Consider the following 20,374-nt stretch of genomic DNA (forward strand, 5'->3'; position numbering starts at 1 on the left):
CCACAGCGCTAATCTAGCTCCTTCCTCCTCCGCCCTCGGGCTTCCTGCCCAGGCCTCAATCCCCGCCCCCCCCCCAGGATCTCCTGAGTGAGCCTGGGGCCACAGATGCCGCCCAGAGCTCTCAGGACAGCAGGGCCATGGGCAGGTGTTGCCACTGTCACTGCCGCTGCCCCTGTCGCAGTGGTCAGCGTCGCTCATGCCCTCTCAGCCACAGTGCTGAGCCATGGCACCATGTGTCACCCATACCATCTTGGTCCACCATGCAGTGTGACTTACACACAGTGACCATCACTCCTGAGCCTGTCAGTGGCTCTGCATTGCACAGTGCCATCACCAGCCCTGGGGCCACGCTGTCCCTGAGTCCCATGGCCACCAACAGCACCATCACTGTGGTTGGCACCACCACTGCAGCACAGGAGGGGATCTGGCCTCAGTGCACGCTCCCTGCAGGTGCCATACTTGGTTGGGGACACAGGGGGTCCCTGTCAGATTTCTTCCTCTCCTAGTCTGGCTTCTTCACCAGCCCTGCACCAGGAGGGAGACCGAGGCGCCACGGCTGCCCTCTGCCAGAGGCTCTGGTCAGGTGGTCAGATGAGGAAACTGAGGCCCCGCTCACTGGCCCAAGCCCCGTCGATCAGCCCAGGGTGGGAACCCACTCGTGATGACCACTGCCTCCTCCGGGACTCCATGGAGGGCCGCGGGCTCCCTCCCTGCTGTGCGCAGCAGCGACTCCTTATTTATTTATTTATTACTCCTCTATCTCTGTGCGTAACTTTTTATTTCCTCACTGCGTTTTTCCATTACGGCGGCGGAGGACGCCACAGATAAGATCGGTCCCCAGAGACGGGACAAAGGGGCCGGCGCAGCTCGAGGGCTGGTCATATCCTGCGCGAAAGGGCCGAGCCGGGCCTGAGATGCAGGAGATGCTATCACAGCCTCATTGTGTCTCGGGGGCCCAGCCCTCAGCCCCATCCAGGCCCTGGAGTCACCATGGGTCCTAAGTGCCCATCTGAAGGGAGCCGCAGGGCGCAATGGGCCCCAGTGACCCCATCCTCCCGGATAGCCCGGGGAGTACGCACAGCCCCACAGGTCGGGCTGCCCAGCCCTGGGCCACCTGTGCATGGCGAGCAGCAGTCCAGTCTGGGGTTTACCCAGAGGGTTCACTCCAGCCGCCAGGTGCAGTGGCACACACCCATGATCCTAGCACGGTGGGAGGCTGAAGCAGGAGGATGGCAGGTTTGAGCCCAGCTGTGCAACTTACAGATTAGTGAGACTGTCTCAAAGAATGTAAAAGGGCTGGGACGCAGCTCAGTGGAAAGCAGGCTCTGCCCACACGCGCGCGCGCATCTCGGGGCAGGTGGCAGGACACTGAGGCTGCATCCTCCTGTGGCGGAGATGATCTCCTATCTGCACAAGTCCTAGGAGAACAGGATGGGAGTTAGGAAGGAAGCGGCCCTGGTGGGGGTGTCCCGTGTCCCTCCCAGGTGGCCGTGCAGGAGGCCAGGGTCTCAGGCAGGTTTGGGAACTCCTGGGGCAAGGGGGTGGGGCCAGTTCTGCTAAACAGGCAGCCAGGAGCAGGGTGTGGGTATGGGGCCCACGGTGTCCAGGCAGAGGCAGAGCAGAAAGAGTTGGAGGAGACCAGGACCAGCTTCTGCTTGGCAGAAGGGGGCCGCACCTCACGGCTCGTTCCCCGCGGAGCCTGGGCAGGGCATGAACTTGCTGCCGCCTGCCTGGCCATGTGGCTGAGTCCTCTGACCCTTGGTCTCCTCGTCTGCCATCAGGCTGACCACAGCCCTCAAGAGCAGGTGTCTACTGCTCTGTAAAGCCAGGTGGAGACACCCGGCCATCCCCATGGCCCTCTGACTTGTAGCTGCCTCCCCCATGGGGAGCCAACAGGACACTGTGTGCAGGTGGCAGATGCCCAGCCCTGAGTGCCCTAGGTGTGGTCACAGCCCTGTGCCTCAGGAGGGCACCTCCCGACACGCCCCCCCCCCGGCACTTGTGAACATAGGCCTCTCCAGGGCAGCACCAGGTGTTGGCCCCTAGCCCTGGCATCATGGCCACCACCCAGCCTGTCCTTCTCCAGGTGGGGCAGACAGTGCCCCAAGGAAAGGAAGGGCCAAGGAAGGCAGGGACCTCACCTCCCACTCAGCCCACCCAACAGCATGTAGCAGAGTACAAGTGCCAGAACACCCCACCCCCAGGCTTCTTATGCCCACTTCCCAGGTGGGAAGACTTGAGGTTAGAGACCCAGCATTGACTTCTGGGAAAGCTCTCAGGGGCCACAGGACGGTGGTGATGCTGTTCAGCCGGTGAGCAACAGGGGCTTGGGCCAGGACCCCTGAGGGTCCATGGAGGGATTCAGGCCCACTGCCCACCCTGAGGTCCTGCTGCTAGCCAGTGATCTTGGCTGGTCCAGAGGATGCAGCAGTAGTGTCTGAGACCTTGTCCTTCCCCCGGGATCCCCATCTGGGCAGTGAGCTCCAGGGCCTCTGCAGAGAGCTGGCTCTGCACCTCATGAGACTGAGCTCCGTCCAAGCCCCACAGAGCCACCTCCAGGGACAGAGGACAGGGGCGGGGCATGGGTCCTGGGCCTGCAGGGGTGGGAGGTGCCCCACCCACAGCCCCGCCACCAGGTGCCCAGCTCTGCCATTAGCTGAGGCCAGGGTTCACCGATAAAGACACCAGTGTTCCCTGTCAAAAAATCGATACCCGTTGAGATCCCTGCAGTCGGGGAGGGTGCTTGGGTGGGCAGGGCCACAGCGTGCAGGGGTGGCCCTGTCCCCGCCCTGCCCATGTCTGCGGCCAACCCAAGGGGACCCAGGCGCATGGTGCTTTCCTGGGGTCTCCAGGCCAGGCAGCAACGGGCAGGGAGAAAGGGCTGCAAGCCTGTGCGGCTCCCGGGCAGGGGTGAGCAGGGGCGGGGCAGGCAACGCCACCTGTCCCTTCTCCCAGGCCACAACCCCCACAGTGCTGCATGTCCACCACGGCCCGAGCTGCCTGGCCTCCTCCAGGGGCTGACAAATAGCAATTGGGCTCGCTGGCCCCTGTAGGTACACAAGCACGCCCGGGAGGCTTCCCAGGTCCCCCAACCCTGAGCTAACCTGGCGCTCCCACCCTGAGCCACCCACAAGCCCTTCTGCCACTGGCCCCCAGGAATGAAGCCCAGCTTGAGGCCCAGCTCCAGATGATGGAGCCCTAGGGCCAACACTCCAGCTGTAGCCACATCAGATGTGCAGAGATGCCCACGTCCCACCTGAGTGGCTCCACACCTCTCCCCAGCCCTCTACAGCCAAGCTGCTGGGAGGACAAAGCAGGGTCCCAGTGGCTGCTCTTCCCTGCAGAGCATGCCCCTGTGCCCCTGCTGAGTGCAGCTCATTCACGGCCACCATGCCCAGCTCTGTGGAACATGAGATAAACAGGACAGGGGACAGGGCCCACGCTGTCTGAGGACAGCAGCTGGCTGTCCGAGCAGGAACCCAGCCTGGCTCTGCCGCAGTCCCTCTCATGTCCAAATCAGGCTTTCCAGCAGTGACAGCTGACACCCATGCTTATGTGCGTGGTACTGGAGATCAGGTCCCCTGTAGCACTGAGCAACACCCCAGCCCCGTTATTTTGGGGGGAAGGTTGGAATGTTTGCGTTTTTTGGGCATGGCAGGGGTGGTCTGTGCATCACACTTGTGTGGACATGCATGTGAGGCAGGGTCACACTAAGTTACCAAGGCTGGCCTTGAACCTTCAGTCCTCCCACCCCAGCCTTCTGAATGGTTGGGACTATAGAACTGCACCGCCACAACTGGTCTGATCCCTGGGTTCTTATTTTTTATTTATTGACTTTGTTTTCAGTACTGGTGATTCGAACCCAGGGCCTTCACACTGAGCCACATCCCCAGCCTGTTTTTGTTTTTCACTTTGAGACAGGCTCTTGCTAAGTTATTTGCGATACTCCTGCCTCAGCCCCCAGGATACACAGGGTGATACACAGCCTGACCCTCGTTTTTTGTACACGCTGTTGACCCACAGCAGAAATTCATGCCATAGTCCCCCTCCCTGTGCCTGCTCCCATGGGGCTGGAGTCCTGCTGCCCTGTTAGGGTCATTTCTGCCCCATCTTGGCTGGAGGCACACGGCTGCCCTGTGGGACATGCTGCACTGCAGGTGCCAGCCTCACCTGGGCCCGTGCACTGGGGATAGAGGGGCCTGGGCTGGACGCTTCCTGCTGAGTCCTCCTGCTCTCCCCAGCCTGGCTGGAGATGCTGTGGGCCAGAGCAGGAACCAGCGCAGGCCCCTCTCTGCTTCCTGACTTGCGTTCAGGAGTGGCTTGATCTAGGGAGCGTGCCACCCACCTGGTCCACCCCGTCTGCTGAGTCACCTGGGAGCACTGCCCTCTCGGCCTAGGCTTCCTTGTCTGTGCGGGATGCGGGGAGAGCAGATGTTCCAGGGCCACACGGTGCCCACCATCCCCCCCCATCTGCACCCACACCCCAGAGTCTTCTAGAGCCCACCAGCCCGGCTCCTCCCTCCTTTTTCTTTCCTTTTCTGTGACTTTTATCAAAGGCAAACAGCACGATGCCCGAGATAGGGCCGCTCCCCAGCTGGCCTGTGGGAGCCGCAGGGTGGGGCCGGGCGGGAGTGATGGGCGATTAGATTAGTGGGGCTGTGGTGGCGGGGTGGGCGCCCACAGCGACCGCGGAGGCCACCGTTTGTCCGGCGGGGGCTGCGGGCCGCTGGACTTTGTGCTCAAGAGGCCGCAGCCATCGGCAGACAGGGTTGGCCCTCAGGCAGGCTGGTGGCAGGAGCAAGGGCCCAAGGGAGCCCCACTCCGGTCCCGCAGCCTTCCTGCCTCAGCTTGGGAAAACAGGCTGCAGGCACCCAGGCCCTCCATGTGGTCTGGGCAGAGTGGCTGCACACAGGCTGTGTGACCTCCGGCCACTTACGTAAGCTTTCCGGGCCCCATCTTGGGTATGTAACAGGGGACAACCCCAGGCCAGGTCCAGAGTTGCTGCACAGAAGGGACCCTCGGGGAGAAAGAGCATCGGGCCCGGATCTGACCACCACTGTGAGCCCAACATGGGGGAAACTGAGGCTGGTGGCACCCAGGCCCCTGTCCTCTGCCCAGGGCTGCCCCACCCCAGGGATGCTGTCAGACCTCCGAGTCCTGAGGGGACATCTCACACAGTCTGCAAAGGCCAGAACTTCCCATTTGGTTCTCCGAGGGTAGGGGTCGGGGGCACTGAGTCCCAGGGCACACTTGCTCTGGAGATAATGTGTGTGACGGTGAGTCGGTCAGTCCTGCCCCGGGCCAGGCCTGCACAGCAGCCTGACCCACCGAACACCCCAGCCAGCCAGCAGGGGAGAAACTGCAGAGGGGAAACAGCCCGGGTGGCCCGGGTCGCTACAGACAGGCCAACCTGGAAAAGGGTGCCCACCTGCCCACCATGCACCCTTGGGCAGGGTGCTTAACCTCTGAGCCTCCACCTCCCCTGGGCACATCAGTAAGAGTCCTAGTGAGTCCCACCAGCATGTGGCTAAGGCATCAGGATGGTGAGTTCCTGGGTACAGAGCCCTTGTCCCACGTCCAGTGGGATGAACAAGTGGTCAGGACCTGGCTGCCGCTGAAGGGCACCTCGTCTAGGAAGCCCGCCCAGTAGCCCACCGTGGGGTCCTCCTGTGCCCCACCTTCATTTCCCAGGAACGCCAAGGAGAAGTGAGCCCTGAGTGGGTAGTGCACAGCCGAGCTATGGTCACCGTCCTGTGTGGTCACTGCTTGGCTTCCTACACCAGGAGTCCTGTGGGTGGGGCTGGCATCCCCATGGCTGTCTGTCCCTGCCCTATGGGCCTTACGTCTTGCCCTCCTCCCTGGCACTTCTCCACCCACTCACCCATGCCCAAAGCTCCTGAGCCACGTGCATGCCAGAGCTGGACAGCCTCTTCCTGCCCCGTCTCAGTACAGTTCTGCCTCCTGCTGGGGCCACGCTGTGCCGGCTGCTGGCTGGGCTCCAACCCCTGCTTGTTCCTATGTGTGCCAAATGAGGGTTCACAGCAGGCACAGGAGCTGGAAGGACGCGGCATGATCAAAACATGCAATGAACGTGTGGTTCAAGAACATAGTGCAATGAAAGACAGGTTGCCATGGAGCTCCCTTAAAACCACCCCTCAACACGCTCACCCTATAGTCCTAGCTGCTCTGCAGCCGCTCTGGAGCCCCCTTTCCTGAGGGTCTTTAGCTGAGTGGTCCAGACTGCCTCAATGTCCTCAATCGATCCAAGTTTCCCTTTTGTGTCATTTTGACTTCGGTGGAGAGCCGCAAGCTGCACAGTGCCCAACCCGTGAGTGAGGTGGTTGGAGACACACCAAGCCTCATGGTTTAAGGATCTGCCTTCCCATCGGATGGCAGTGGGCCGGGGCATTCACTTTATTTTTTATCACATTTTCACAGAAGAGGATTTCCAAAATCATAAGTGTTTTCAAAGCAAGGGGGAGGATTTTGAGGAAGATTCATGGCAATGTGTCTTTCACCATAACACATCTTTTTATCTAAACACACAGCATGTTTTGGATCAGTCCTTAGGTTATTTGGGCAGATGGTGCTAACGTCATCAAGCCTGCTGTGGACAGTTGCATAGGTTGTCCCTGCACAAGGCACTGGGTAAGGCTGAGATCACGTGTGCTCCCCTGTTAACCCAGGCCCCCACCATGGCCCTGCACCCTCCCACAGGAGGTGACCTGGGCCAGAGAAGTGGGTTGTCATAGTGACCATTTACTATCTCCATCCCCACACCCTGTCTCCTTGAAACTCCACCCCCAGCTTTCCCAGCTTGCCCTGCCCCCAGCCAGCCCTTGTGGTAGGCTCGGCCCTCAGCATGCAGAAGCAGGAGCCGCCTCATCCGGAGCTGCCCACTGCACCAGAAGACGTGGGAAGTGTCCAGCAGGCTCCTATCTGGGGGCTGAGCCCAGCCAGGGCTCCGATGAGTGTGTGGGGCAGTTTGCCTGTGGGTTCCTCCTTCCACACGAGGGGCCTAGACACCCACAGGTGTGACAGGGTGGATGTGAGCACCACGACAATGGTGTTGGGACTGCCCTGACTGGCCCTATTCACAGGCCGTCGGGAGGAGGTGTGGGAGAAGGTGCAGGGTCCAGCTGGGCCACAGGCTCTCGGCCACCTGAGAACAGAGAGGCCAGTGCAGGCCCTGCTGTGTCACTTGCAGTGTCCTGGCCTCACATGGGCTCTGAAGCCCTGCTGCAGGTGGGTGGCTGAGCATCATGGGTGCCTGGGGACTCCTGAGGGCTGTGGGGGCCAGAGATGCAGACGAACCCAACAGAGTGCCCTTCATCGTGCCAGGGTGGGGCAATGCCAGGTCTGATTTAGATCCTGCCACCCAGTGCCAGCTGCGGGTCCCTCGGGCCTCTCCTCATCTGTGCAAGGGACAAGCTCCATAGGAACGGTGTTGTTGTCCCCATGAGGGCTCGTGGTGCTGACCAGGCTGGCCCTGCCCCAGTGGACTGACCTGGCCCACCCTGCCCCAGGCAGAGCGATGGTGACAGGGTGGACCAGCCAGGGTGGCTGTGGCAGCGGGAGGAGCAGGGCCTCCTTGCTCTCTCAGTCCTGGTCCTCTGCCACCTTATCTGCCCTGGGGAAGACAAAGACCCAGTTAGAACGTCTCCGCAGGCCTCCTGGCGTATTTACACGTTATCTCTGCCATTAGGCAGCCACTTATCTGATCATCGAGCCCATTAAGGCCACAGCATGCCCGGTGGGGCTCCAGGAAGTGGGGCCACCACAGTGCTCCGGCCAGGCAACCCGCAAGGCCTCCGTGGGCCGTGGACCGCAACCCTGGTACCAGGCCAGGTTGGGGGGAGGCCTGCCAGGGGGTGTGGCCGCATGGGCGGATGCTCTGCCCCAGGACAGGGCCTGGGAGGCAGAGCCAAGGAGCAAGGCTGTGAGTGCCCCCTGGTTAGCTGGTGGCCAAGCACAGGTCAGGGTGTGACCTTCCCCAGCCCTGTCCCTCTTCTTGCAGCTTCTGTCCTCTTACAAAGACACTTGTTGCTGGATTCAGGGCCACCCACTAACCCAGGATGAGCCCTCTCCAATCCCTAACATAATTACATTTCAGAGATCTGTTTCCACCCCGCAGCGAAGCAGATCACGGGGCATCACTCAGCCCACTGTCCAGGTTCCAAGAACACAGTGGCCTGGGGCACACAGCGGGGCCGCCCGAGCCCCACAGCTAGGCAACACCCCCCCGTCTGTCCCCAGATGCCACACTCCCAGGGGGTGAGGGCTGGGCAGGAGGACTCTCCCTGTGGAAGGCGGCTGGGGTCCCCAAGCCAAATGCACTCCATCCTGCCTGTCTCTCCGCAGAGGAACTGGAACTGGAGCTACGGGATGGACAGAGGTGTGTGCAGGCCCGACTCAGCCTCCATGAGGGCCTGTCCTGGGGCCCCTTCCATGGGAGCATCCAGACCACAGCATCGTCACCCGGGCAGGCAGAACCGGTAAGAATGCTCAGCGCTACCACCGCTTGCAGGGCTGGGGCACGGGGCACAGGCTCGGCACTGGAACCCAAGGGCAGGAGTGCACTGCCAAGGAGCTGCTGCAGGGGAGGTTTAACTTCAGTGCTGAGTGGAGGCTGGGCTAGCAGGGGGCACCGGAGGGAACAGCAGGGAGCAATGGGAGGAGCCGCACCTCCCAGCCCAAGGGAGCAGTGGGGCTGGGTGGGCAGGACCTGTGGACCTGTGTGCAGGACCTGTGGACCTGTGTGCAGGACAGGAGCCCTGGGCTGGAGAAGCAGCTCACACAGCTGCAGCCGAGGGTGAGCTCCACCCACTGTGTCCTCGTGCTGATGCTGAGAAGGTGGCAGCGTTAGTAACCATGAGTGGGTAACATGGAGGCAGGAGAGGCTTGCACACAGTGAGTGTCTGAGAGACACAGCCTGGGCCTTGCAGAGCTCATTTGGGGCCGAGTGGTACGTCAGTCCCATCAAGCCCAGGTTCAGGGGCCACAACACACAGGTGAGGCCAGGTCTTGGCACTTTTTTTTTTGTCTTTTTGAGACAGGGTCTTGCTATGCAGTTCAGGCTGGCCTTGAGCTCACTTTATAGCCCAGACTGGTCTCGAACTCACAGTGCTCCTCCTGCCTCAGCCTCCCAAGTTCTGGGATTACAGGCATCCACCACCATGCCCAGTTAAGATCAAAAGAACTGAAAAGTCATCAGAACCCAGGAAGTTGTTTTTTGTTTTGTTTTGTTTTGTTTTGTTCTTTTTGTGCTGGGAATCAAACTGGGGACCTTGCACCTGCCCAGCAGGCGCTTATGCCGCTGAGCTATATCCCCATCCCCTATTGGCACTTTTTGATTTCCTGATATGGTGTTCAGGTGTGGCTTGATCCCGCCTATCCACATGGCTGGCCAGGGCCACATAGTGCTGGTTTCTTGGTCCTGAGGGCCTCAGTGCCTCCTCCAGTTAGGGCAGGGCTGTGCCTGTGGCAGCACTTCTCCACCTAAAGACTAGGTGCTGTGCTGGTAGCTCCACCCAGCACTAGCCTGAAGTTAGAGCCCTGTCTCCACCTGCAGCAGTGCCTGAGGGGATGGTGGAGAGCAGTGAGTGGGACACCCAGCTGCAGCATCCCCTGCAACCCTCTGCCGTGGGCAGGGCCTCCGATGGTGGAAGCCTGTGGGGGTGCAGTCACCCTGCCCACTGAGGCCCCTGGGCTGCCGACCCAGCTTTCCCCTAGGAGGCAGGAGGCTGGGCCAGGCCAGGGGCTTCTGCTTGTAGTCACCTCATCACCATGTCCCAGGCCGGTGCCTGCCCAGTCTGAGCCTTTGGGACCTGCAGCAGGACCTGGAGCCTGGGAGGAGGGGCAAGGCCACGAGCGTGTCCAGAAAGCAGGGCAGCCAGGTAGACTGAAGATCGGCCCTGCATGGCGTGGTCCTCAGCATGGCTGCAGGAAGGAGATCCCTGGCCGGTGAGGGGGCAGCACTGCGTTGGCACCACAGCGGAATGCCACATGGGCCTCCATGGGGACAGGCGGCAGCCAGCGTCCAGAGCTGGCTCTACAGGCAGGGAGCTCCCTGGTGCCCAAGAAGTGCGGGCGGCAGCAGGTGGCTCTCCTGGGAGGCTGAGATGCTGGTGGTTAGCTGGCTGAAAGGAGACAGCTATGCATGGATAGACTCCTGGCTCTGTCTCTGAACTCTCAAAGCATCAGCAAATCCCTTCCATGGTGACCAGCAGAGGCAGGCATGGTCAAAAACGGGGTAGTGCTTGTTTCGTGCCTCTCCCTGCTCACTCCCCCTGGGGCCACCAGCCCAGACCTGGATAGACAGGATTGTGCCTTGCATTTCATACCTTCCTGTCCTCAGGGTGGGTGCTGTTGCACCCATTTTGCAGATGCTGAGACTGAGGCTCTGAGAGATTCCAGGAGTTGCCAAGGCACCAGGATCACATCACAGAGGAAGAATTGGGGTCTGCATGTGCCCAACCCCAACACTGCTAGCTCCCTAATACAGGGCTGGGCTAGCACTTCCCAGAGCAGACACCAAGGCCCCCTCCCCACAGGCGCGCCCTCCATGGGTCTGGGCACAGGTCAGCTGGGAGACCACACTGGACTGAGACCCACCCCACCCCCAGGGGCACCGGGCCCAGAGTGCAGGGTGCGGCAAGCTACACAGGAAGCGGCCCCCTCCTCCTTGACCCACTATCTCCTGCAGAATTAAATCCTTGATTAACCCTTATCTCCCCGGGAGGCCCTATCTCCGCTTTGGCGCCGACTGTCCAGACACCATACCGATGATTGATCTCCGAAAGATACGTGCCTTTCCGATACTCCATTTATTGTCTAAATATTTTTGCTAGCGTCTCAGCGGGTGTCTTATCAGCTTGGCTGATGGGCCCCAGTTCTCTCTTCTGAATCGCCCTGAGGAAGACATCGCCGCCTGGCCCAGAGGGTCCTATCAGCCGCCAGGGCCGGGCGTCCTGCCTTTTCCCTGGAGGGAGGGACCATGTGGCCACCCTTTTCCTGTCTGGTCCTGGCTAGCAGGGTGAGCTGGGGAGGGGGTCTCCCCACACATTCCCTCATGCACACCCCCGGGAATCAGCGCCAAGAGGGAGCCTGAGGAGGCAGAGGTCTTGGTCTGACACCAACTTGCTGTCTCTTCTCTGATCCAACTGCGGGTTCCAGGCATGGGGGAGAGGACCCTTTCCAGCCAGCTCCAGAACTCACAGTCAGAGAGAGCAGGATGTGCATGGAATAGAGGCAAATGGGTGGATGGACAGATCAAAGGACGAGGAGCTGAGGGGTGACTGGGTGGGTGGAAGGTTGGAAGGAGGGGGCGAGTGGACAGATGCACAGAACAGTGGCTGATGGCAGATGATGGGTGGATGGTGAGTGTGGGCTGTGGGTGGGTGGGTGAGTGAATGGATAGGTGATGGGTGCATGAGCACTTGAGTGAGTTAGACAGATGTGGGTGGGTGGATGGATGGACACATCAACATGTAGATGGGTACGTGGATGGAGGGATGAGGGAGTGATGGGTGGTGAGCAAATGAGGCAGCTCTTTCACACGATCATAGCCCACGTTGGCCCTGCCCATCTGCCTGTCCACTTGTCCCTCACACTCTACTCCTGGCCCACCACAGCATCTGTGAGACCAGGGGAGGGCTCATGGCAGCCCAGCCCAAAAAGCCTCTGCTGACACAAGGATGGCTGTGGAGTGGCTTTCAGGTCAGCCCACTCGGCCCAAATGCAGGGAGCCCAGAGGACAGCACAGGGGTCACTAAGGTGGCAGAGCTCACACTGGGCAGGACACACCCTGGCCAGAGCCTCGCAGTGGGGCTGAGCAGCTGAGTCAGACCCCTCTGGAAGGGACAGGGCAGGGCCCGGAGCGCTGCTCCAGCTGCCCTGGCTTTGTGTCCACCTCCAGTGACTTCCCAGACACCCGGCACAAAATTGGAGCCCATCCTCTTCCTGCTGGAGGACTTGGTGTTCCCTGTGCACCTGGACTGTCCAGTCCTAGGACCAGCACAGCCCTATGGACCCTGCCGCCTCCTGCCTGGCCTTTGCAGGGCCAGGAACTGACCATGTGGCAGCACTTTCTGTGGCCATCAGCTGTCAGCCTCAATGTCCCACCAGACAGTGGCAGACTGCCAGCTGTCCCTGACACTGGGGCCTCCGAGCTCATCCACCTGGCATCTCACACACGACTTCATTCTGTCCCCATCCAGTGGCCACATATGACACTGCGCTGTGGGCAGGGCTGGTTGTGATGCACCAAGGCCTCTCTGCACCCCGGGCACCCTGGAGCTCCTCAGCATCCTCCTGTGGCTGCACTGCTCTCCATCTGCCCATCCTGCTCTACTGGGAGATGTGGCTAACTGCACACAGAGCAACCGTGCTGGCCCTCAGCAGGGTGGCCCGGAGGGCCAGGCAGGGAAGGACAGCAGAGGCCCTTCTGAGGTCCTATGCACTCTGTCTTCTTACAGCTGCAGGAACACCACAGGAGCTCAGGGAGACTTAGGCAAAGGGCCGGGGCACCCTCCCTGGGCAAGGGCCAGCCTAAGAGAGAGGGCTGGGGGGTTGGCACCAAGGAGCGCAGTCAGGGGCACAGGGCACACACACCCACACACCTGTGGCCTTCCCTCCAGGACCCAGGACAGTGCCTGGCCATTCCCCCAACACTAACAGCCCAGGCACACTGCCAGGGTGGGCCACGTCCCGGGCCCCAGCACAAAGCTGGCCCATGAGCGCCGTGCTGGGTGTTCAGTGCATGAAGGGAAAGCCTGGAGGATGCGCACAGCGCACACGGGGCAAGGCCTCTGAGGCGAGGACAGAGCCCAAGGCTGTGCACTGCAACAGGGAGGGCGCTCAGCAGAACTGGAGGACCGTGTGGACAGGAGGCAGCCCAGCCCTCCGTGTGCTTGCCGCTATGACCTGCACGTGCTGTGGCCATCTGTCCCAGCCCCTGGCCAGGGTACACAGAGAGGTTTGGAAGCAGCCTTGCAGAAGCCATCACGGCGGATGCGGAGCAGATAGGGTTTCTGATGGTTATCGCGCAGAGGCAAGACACTGACCTCTTTGTTGGGGGAAACGGGAGCAATCGCGGCGCCACAGGAGAATCTAAAGTGGCCGCGGGGCATCCTGGGCCAGGAGGGACAGGGACTCTGAGGGGCAGGGCACAGGGCGGGAAGGGGCCCTTCCCTGACCCTGACCACAACCCTGGCCACACTGATCCTGAGCCTGGGGCAGGGGAGGGGCAGCCGCAGCCTCAGTCTCCCACTGTTTGGGCAGCAGGCCCGGCCAGGGGTGCTCGGCTGCCCACACACAGGGCAGGGTCAGAGTGCCCACCTCAGCTGTGGCTTTGGCACTAGCCGGGGCTCTTGTTCCAGGGCTGCTTGGAAATGGGGCAGAATAGGCAGTGGGTGAAGGAAGAGCGTCAGCCAGCAGGGCGGCCACGGCATCCCGGGAAAGCTTGGCATCCTGGCAGAGGGCCTCAGCCCCCACTGCAGAAGGTCTGCCCTGGGCAACTTTGGGGTGTGGCTGCCTGGCCTGTCGTGGGCTGGCAGTGGGGAGCCTGGCACTATGGCAGGGAGATGGAGACCCAGCTCCTGCCCCTCCAGCCTGTTCTGCCCCAAGGGGGTGCCAGGCCCCTTCCCGGGTGCTGGGAGCCAGGGGACCTGGACAGGAGGCCAGGCACTGTCTGCGGCCTGACCTCCTCAGTGTCCTCGCGCCTCCCCACAGCACCGGGGCAGACTCGGCGATGCAGTAGACGCAGCCAGGCTGCTCTGCATAGGGCCCAGTGTCCCCCGGAGGACCGCTGTGCAGCGTCAGCAGAGTCTCCTGCGCGCTTTATCGTGCAGTGAACACGCTGCTTCCAAGGCCGATAAGCACTAAGCCGAGCAGGGGCTGTCAGTCATGGGTTGAGGGTTTAGGAATATTGGGACGAATAATTAGATTTCATATCGTTACCGTGGCACCCATCGAAGGATCAGGCAGATTAATTTTCTCACCCTTCACTCATTAATATTCATTAGTGACTCTGAAGGCTGAGGCAGGGAGGCCCAAGCCCAGCCACCTTTTGGAGCCACCTGTCCAGGTCAGGTCCCCAACCAGACTGCCAGGGCCAGCCCCCAGATCGCTCCAGCTGTGACCATGCAGCTACCCAACTGGACCACGAGCAAGTCAGAAGGCACACAGCCCCCACCTTACCCTGTGCCTGGAGGAGCCCCAGGTGCCTGTTAAAAGTGGCCCCTCCCGGAGTGCTGGGAGCCAGGGGACCTGGGCAGAGGCCAGGCACTGTCTGCAGCCTGACCTCCTCCGTGCCCTCCCGCCTCCCCACAGCACCGAGGGCAGACTCAGTGACGTGGCAGACGCGGCCAGGCCTCCATGCGCAGCCCAGCCCCAAGGCCCAGAGGCTCTGCCCTGGCCACCTGGTCCTGCTGGCCAAGGGGAAGTAAAGCAGCAGCCTGGCGGACAGTACTGCTGATGGACCAGGCCGGGGCGCCCAGCACTTCCCTCGTAGTCTGGGCTCCCCACATCCTGGGAGGAGACACTTGCTGAGATGGTCCAAGCCCCCACAGATGAGCAGTCCAGAGCTAGCGGGGACACGGCCCCCTTTCCCTCGCATAGCTCCTGTTTACAGAGGGCTGGCTTCTCTCTACTTCTCGCCCCATGACCAGGCACACGGTAGCAGGCAGGTGACGGCAGCCACCTAGCCACATTGCTCGTGCCTGCTACAGGTCTCATCTCATGGTCCCTGTGTGGTCACATGGAGGGGTCTGAAGGAGAGGTGCCTCCCCCGCTACATCAGGGCCAACTGCCACACACGTCCTGGGGTCACAGGCCAGGCACAGCGAGTGGCAGCCTTCCCAGGTGACAGTGGGCACCAGTTAGAGGTCGCAGTACACCAGGCTTCTGATTAAAAGCCATTCATCTGAAGGGAACAGAAAGTGAGAGGGCTGAAAGAAAAATGCCAAGCGTGGTGGCCCCTGGGTGGCCAAGACCAGGGAGCCCCAGGGAAGTGAATCCAGACCTGGGGGTCGGGAGAGGGGCTCACTTTCCCTCACACCAGGCTTCATCAGGCTGGGTCCACATGCATTTCCTGTGCCGGAGCTGGGGACTAGACGTGGGGCGCAGAAAGTGAGGCGGCCCCAGAGCTGATCCCAGCACGCTCTTCCACCAGTGCCAACTAAGCTGCAGAAGCTGGGCTCAGGCTTGCTGCCTCCCGAGCTGGCACCTCTATCCTCACCTGTGAGGTGGGGATGGACAGCAAGGCTGTGTGGGCACAGGGCTGACCCAACACGGTGCCACGGGTCTGGGTGCAGGGAGGGAACAAGGCAGGCCTGCCAGGAAACAGGGACACAGAAGCCTGGCTCGAGGGAGGCTGTGTCCAGGCTGCATCTGCACAGCTCGTCTGCTGCCAGCACACCCGTGACACAGGGTCAGCATGGAGGGGACACAGGTATAGCGTGGCTCCACCTGTACTGTGTGGCCTCTCAGGGCTGTGGCTGCCACGAGAACCCAGTGCCCACCACAAAAGCTGCCAGGACAAGAGTCACAGTCCCCTTGGCTTTCAGGCCTGTGACAGTCCCTAGCTAAGGCGCCTGCTCCTGCTGCTGCACTGTGCTGACCACTCCCTCCCCGATCCCAGGGCCCGGCCCTGACCCTGCTGCTCACTGACGAGGCATGCTGGCTGAGGACGCTGCCCCAGGCCCTGACCGAGGCCGACGCCAACTCGGAGATCTACAGGAAGGGTTGGTATCATGTGGCGCTTCCCCGTCCTGGCCTTCCGGAGGGCAGGGGTCACCAGCCCTGCTTGTGCTGGCCTTAAAGGGAAACCATGCTGTGAGGGGGGGGGGTCCCCAGGAGCCGCTCAGAACAGGAGGTGTTGGCCTCTGTCCATGACAGACCCTGCCACCTGCCTGCTCCAGGGGTGACCGCCCCCAAGGCCCAGCTGTGGATGCCGACTGGCCCAGGACAGGCCGTCAGCCGTGTCCATCAGCAGTGTCCTTTGCCAGCTGAGGGACAGGGGCAACACCCAGGCCAGCTGGGGCCTGCTTCTCACTGGGGAATGGAGGAAGTAGAGGCAGCACTGTGGCCCTGTGCCCACCAGGTCCCCTTGTACCTCCCCACCTCCCAGGACTGGGGAAGGGAAAGGGGTCCCCACAGCTCTTCCTGTCCAAAAAGCCCAAGCACAGTCCAGTGGGGCCTGGCCTGAGGATAGCAGGGCCCTCAGCTCCATAAGACTAGGCCAGCATTTTGCCTGTGTGCCTCAGTTTCCCCACCTGTTCAGCAGAGAGCACCCCTCCCTTTGCCCATTGGCCCAGACAGTAGGCAGGGCCCCTCCAGCTCTGGGAAGCCATGTGTTCCAGGACTCAGGGCCAGGGTGTTGGTGGCCAGTGGTCACAGTGGGCTTTCACGTCTGGTGGAGACATGGGCCACTGGCATGCCCAGCCCATCCAGACCACAGGCCCCCTAGAAAGATGAGTCCATTCATGCAGTTGCTAGTGAGGGTGGCCGGCTCTTGGAGAGACCAGGCAGTGCTGGGGACGTGGCGCTTTCTCAGGCCCGTGGCTCTGACAGGACCCATCTGTCAGCAGAGCCTCTTCCCTAGCACAGGGTCCAGGCAGGAGGCAGACCAGCTGTCCTGGGTTTTGCTGCCTTAGGCTGCCCCCTAGAGGCCACTGTGGGAACAGCCAAGCCTGACCCACTGAAACAGGATAAAGGGAACCAGGCAGGTGCCCCAGGGTACGCACGAGTACCCCACCACACCCCGGCATCCCCATACACGGTCAGGGTAGCACACTGCAGGAACCAGGCACCTGCCCTGCCTGGCCCTGGGCAGTCCTCCCCGGTAGTACAGACGGCTCAGACAGGGTGAGAGCCTAGAAAGGCAGGGGTCCGGCGTCGCCATCCCAGCACATGCCTGTCCCCGCCAGATGACAGCCTCTGGTGCAGGATAACCAGGCCGGTGCCCGCGGGCGAAGCCCTGTGTGTGCTCCTCACGGCCAAGCCCCAAGACGCCCCCAGTTGTCCTGTGAAGGAAGAGCCTGCGGAGCCCAAGAGCCCTGCCCTGATGCACCCCGACATCCAGCTGCTGCCCCAGCAGGCCGGCATGGCATCCATCCTCGCCACGGCAGTCATCAACAGTGAGTAGCGGCCACTGCGGCTGGGAGGGGGCTGCTGACAAGGGAGGGGCCGGCAGGTAGAGGCCTGGTTCCCCTCAAGCACCAAAAGTTAAAAAAGGTATTGCGCCCCCTGTAGGCCACTGAGTGGAGAAACAGAGCTGAGGCAGGAGCACTCTGCCCAAGAGGACAAGGGCCAGGCAGTGGGAGCTGAGCCAGGGACAGGAGGGTCCCCAGAACCCAGGTCACTACAGGACCCCAGCCAGTGGCCCAGGTCACCTCCCTGAGGCTGAGGAGCTGTAAGGACTGGACTCCCTCATCCTACACACACACACTCAGCACCCACTGTGCGTGGCAGGATGGGACGGTCCCACTGGCGTGACCTGAGGGAGCAGCCACTCCGAGGCCGGCAGCAGGGCACTCAGGCTGCCTGCATGGGAAGCGGGGTGTGGGCAAGGGCAGGGAAAGCAGCGGGGGCGGGGGGGCGGGCTGGGAGGAGGAAGCGTGCAGGCTGAGGCTATCTGCTCGGTCTCTGCCCTGGGGGTGGGCATCGAGGTCCAAGGGAGATGGGAGGCGAGAGGCCGGCATAGCCAACAGAAGCCAGGGTGGCTGGGGACAGGGTGCTGGTAGGGACAGAGGTCAGGGAGGGTCCCACAGTCCACTCATCTGTCCACCCCAGGGAGCCCAGCTTAGCCCCGCTGTGGTCTCAGGTTTGGGCATCCATGCCTCATCCCAGGCAGCGACGTCCCAGGCACATTGCACCCGACATGCAGCAGCCACCTCCCCTGGCCAGGGCTTCAGTCCTTACAGGGGGCGGGAGGGGACCCTGGCAGCCTGCTGGGGAACAGCAGACAAGAGGACGGCCCAGGCTGCTGCTGCTGTGTAGTAGAGGCTCAGGGCCCACACCAGAGAGGCTGGGGAAACACCACTCACCGTTCAGGTACAGCCTGGTGCCCTGGTCTCTACGGGGAACTGGCTTGACAGCCAGGTCAGGAACCCAGCCCCTGGTGCCAGCCAGTCATGGCCCCCCTGCCAACGCCTGCTGGCAGATACAGCAGAGTCTGGGACAGAGGCACACAGAACACTCATTGAAGTCCTGCTGTCCCGGAAGGCTGAGACAGGAGGGTGGCCATGAATTCAAGGCCAGCCTGGGCTACATAGTGAGTTTGAGGCCAGCCTGGGCTATAACATGAGACCCTGTCTCAAGTAACAAAAACAAAACAACATAAAATCCTGCTATAGACAAAGAACACACACCAGAGAAATCTTCATAGCCCTACGACGCAAGGCGGTCCAAATCCCCTGTACTCTAACCGTCAGAAGCATCGTTTGGGGTAAATTTGCCCAGTGAGCCACCTTGGCCATTCATGGTGCCACTGGACACACAAGTGGGCCAGGGACACTCTCCTAACTGCTGCTGCTCCTGTCCTTTCCCACGGTTCCCCGCTGCTCCTCGCCCACACACGTCTCACACTCCTCAGTGTCCACGAGCACACGTCCACTCTCCTTCCCTGGCCACCCAGCCACAAAGCCTCCTGAGGGCTCACTGTTAGGAGAGGCCATGGGGCAGGATGGGGCCACCCTGAGGTGGTGGATCCTGAGAACCCTCAGAGAGGTCAGTGTTACCCAACGACAGTCGGGAAGACAGAGGAGGACAGGCCCGGCTCCCCAAGGCCCGTCTGGCCAGGCCTGGTCTGCAGAGACCACTGCGTACCCTGCGCCTCCTTCCACACAGAGGACGTCTTCCCGTGCAAAGACTGTGGCATCTGGTACCGCAGTGAGCGCAACCTGCAAGCCCACCTCCTCTACTACTGCGCCAGCCGCCAGGGCGCCAGCTCCCCCGCCACAGCTGCCACAGAGGACAAGCCCAAGGAGCCGTACCCCAACGAGCGAATCTGCCCCTTCCCCCAGTGCCGCAAGAGTTGTCCCAGCGCCAGCTCCCTGGAGATCCACATGCGCAGCCACAGTGGTGAGCTACACACCTGCCCTGGGCCCCCTTGTCCTCAGCAGGAACCAACCACACACCCCCTGCAGAGGGGCTTGGTGCATCTCCGGCCCACCCATGACCCTCGCATGCCCGGAGAGGGTCCTAGGTCAAGGGCCAGGGCAGAGAGCCCTCCTGGCTAGTCAAGGCCCTGGGTGCAGCACCTGTCCTGGTCCCTGGGGTTGGGGGCCAGGGGGGCCCATGCCACAGATCCTTGTGTTCCAGGAGAGCGGCCCTTCGTGTGCCTCATCTGCCTGTCGGCCTTCACCACCAAGGCCAACTGCGAGCGTCACCTCAAGGTGCACACAGACACGCTCAGCGGTAGGTGGGTTGTGCGGGTGGGGGAGCACATGCAGCTCGGCCCCAGGGCCTTGACGGCCACACATGGCCCACAGGTGTCTGTCACAGCTGTGGCTTCATCTCCACCACTCGGGACATCCTCTATAGCCACCTGGTGACCAGCCATATGGTCTGCCAGCCCGGCTCCAAGGGTGAGATCTACTCGCCAGGCACGGCACACCCCGCTGCCAAACTGCCTGCAGGTGAGCAGCCAAAGGGTGCCTGGGCTGTGGAGTAAATGAGGACAGGCTGTCCGCAGGTGCCAGGCCTGAGGTGCCCCTGTGATCTCCCTGCAGACGTCCTCGCCAGCCTCCAGCAGCACGCGGCCCTGCACGGCCCCCTGCCCTCCGCGGACCTAGGCCCGGCAACCACCCCATCACCAGCCCCGGACAGGAAGGTCCTGGCCGAGGCCACCAATGGTGAGGCCAGGGCGGGCCCTCAGAACGGGAGCAGCGCTGAGCCCCCCGCGGCCCCCCGGAGCGTCAAGGTGGAGGCTGAGGAGGAGTCGGAGGCAGCGCGCGCGCCAGGCCAGGCCGAGCCTGCAACCCGCGGCCCGTCGCGGACGCCGTCTCCGCACAGCCCCGGTACGACCCGCGTGAAGGCCGAGCTGCCCAGTCCCACGCCCGGCGCCAGCCCCGCGCCCGGAGAGCTGGCCCTGGCCAGCACGCTCTTCCTGCCGCAGCTCGTGTTCGCGCCGGACGCGGGTGCCACCCCGGGCCCCGCGGCGCCCCAGGCCTCGGAGATCCTGGCCAAGATGTCGGAGCTGGTGCACAGCCGGCTGCAGCAGGGCGCGGGGCCGCCGGCCGCGCTGCTGGGGACCAAGGGCGCCACGTGCTTCGAGTGCGAGATCACCTTCAACAACGTCAACAACTTCTACGTGCACAAGCGCCTCTACTGCTCCGGCCGCCGCGCGCCCGAGGACGCGCCCGCCACGCGC

The 20,374-nt window shown here is 62.3% G+C and overlaps 1 protein-coding gene across 1 annotated transcript in view; it reads left to right on the forward strand.

Moving 5' to 3' along the window:
* The window catches only part of Zfpm1 (zinc finger protein, FOG family member 1), a gene marked incomplete in the record, with an annotated part of 33,925 nt that overhangs the window by 12,097 nt on the left and 1,454 nt on the right, over positions 1 to 20,374 (forward strand). Inside the window, 7 exon segments of the mRNA XM_013508007.1 lie at positions 8,362 to 8,495; positions 15,641 to 15,743; positions 16,929 to 17,138; positions 18,850 to 19,083; positions 19,324 to 19,419; positions 19,494 to 19,640; positions 19,734 to 20,374. Coding sequence (XP_013363461.1) covers positions 8,362 to 8,495; positions 15,641 to 15,743; positions 16,929 to 17,138; positions 18,850 to 19,083; positions 19,324 to 19,419; positions 19,494 to 19,640; positions 19,734 to 20,374 — 1,565 coding nt within the window.

Source organism: Chinchilla lanigera, unplaced genomic scaffold (assembly GCF_000276665.1).
Source record: "Chinchilla lanigera isolate Chin_1 unplaced genomic scaffold, ChiLan1.0 scaffold00140, whole genome shotgun sequence".
Lineage (NCBI taxonomy): Eukaryota > Metazoa > Chordata > Mammalia > Rodentia > Chinchillidae > Chinchilla > Chinchilla lanigera.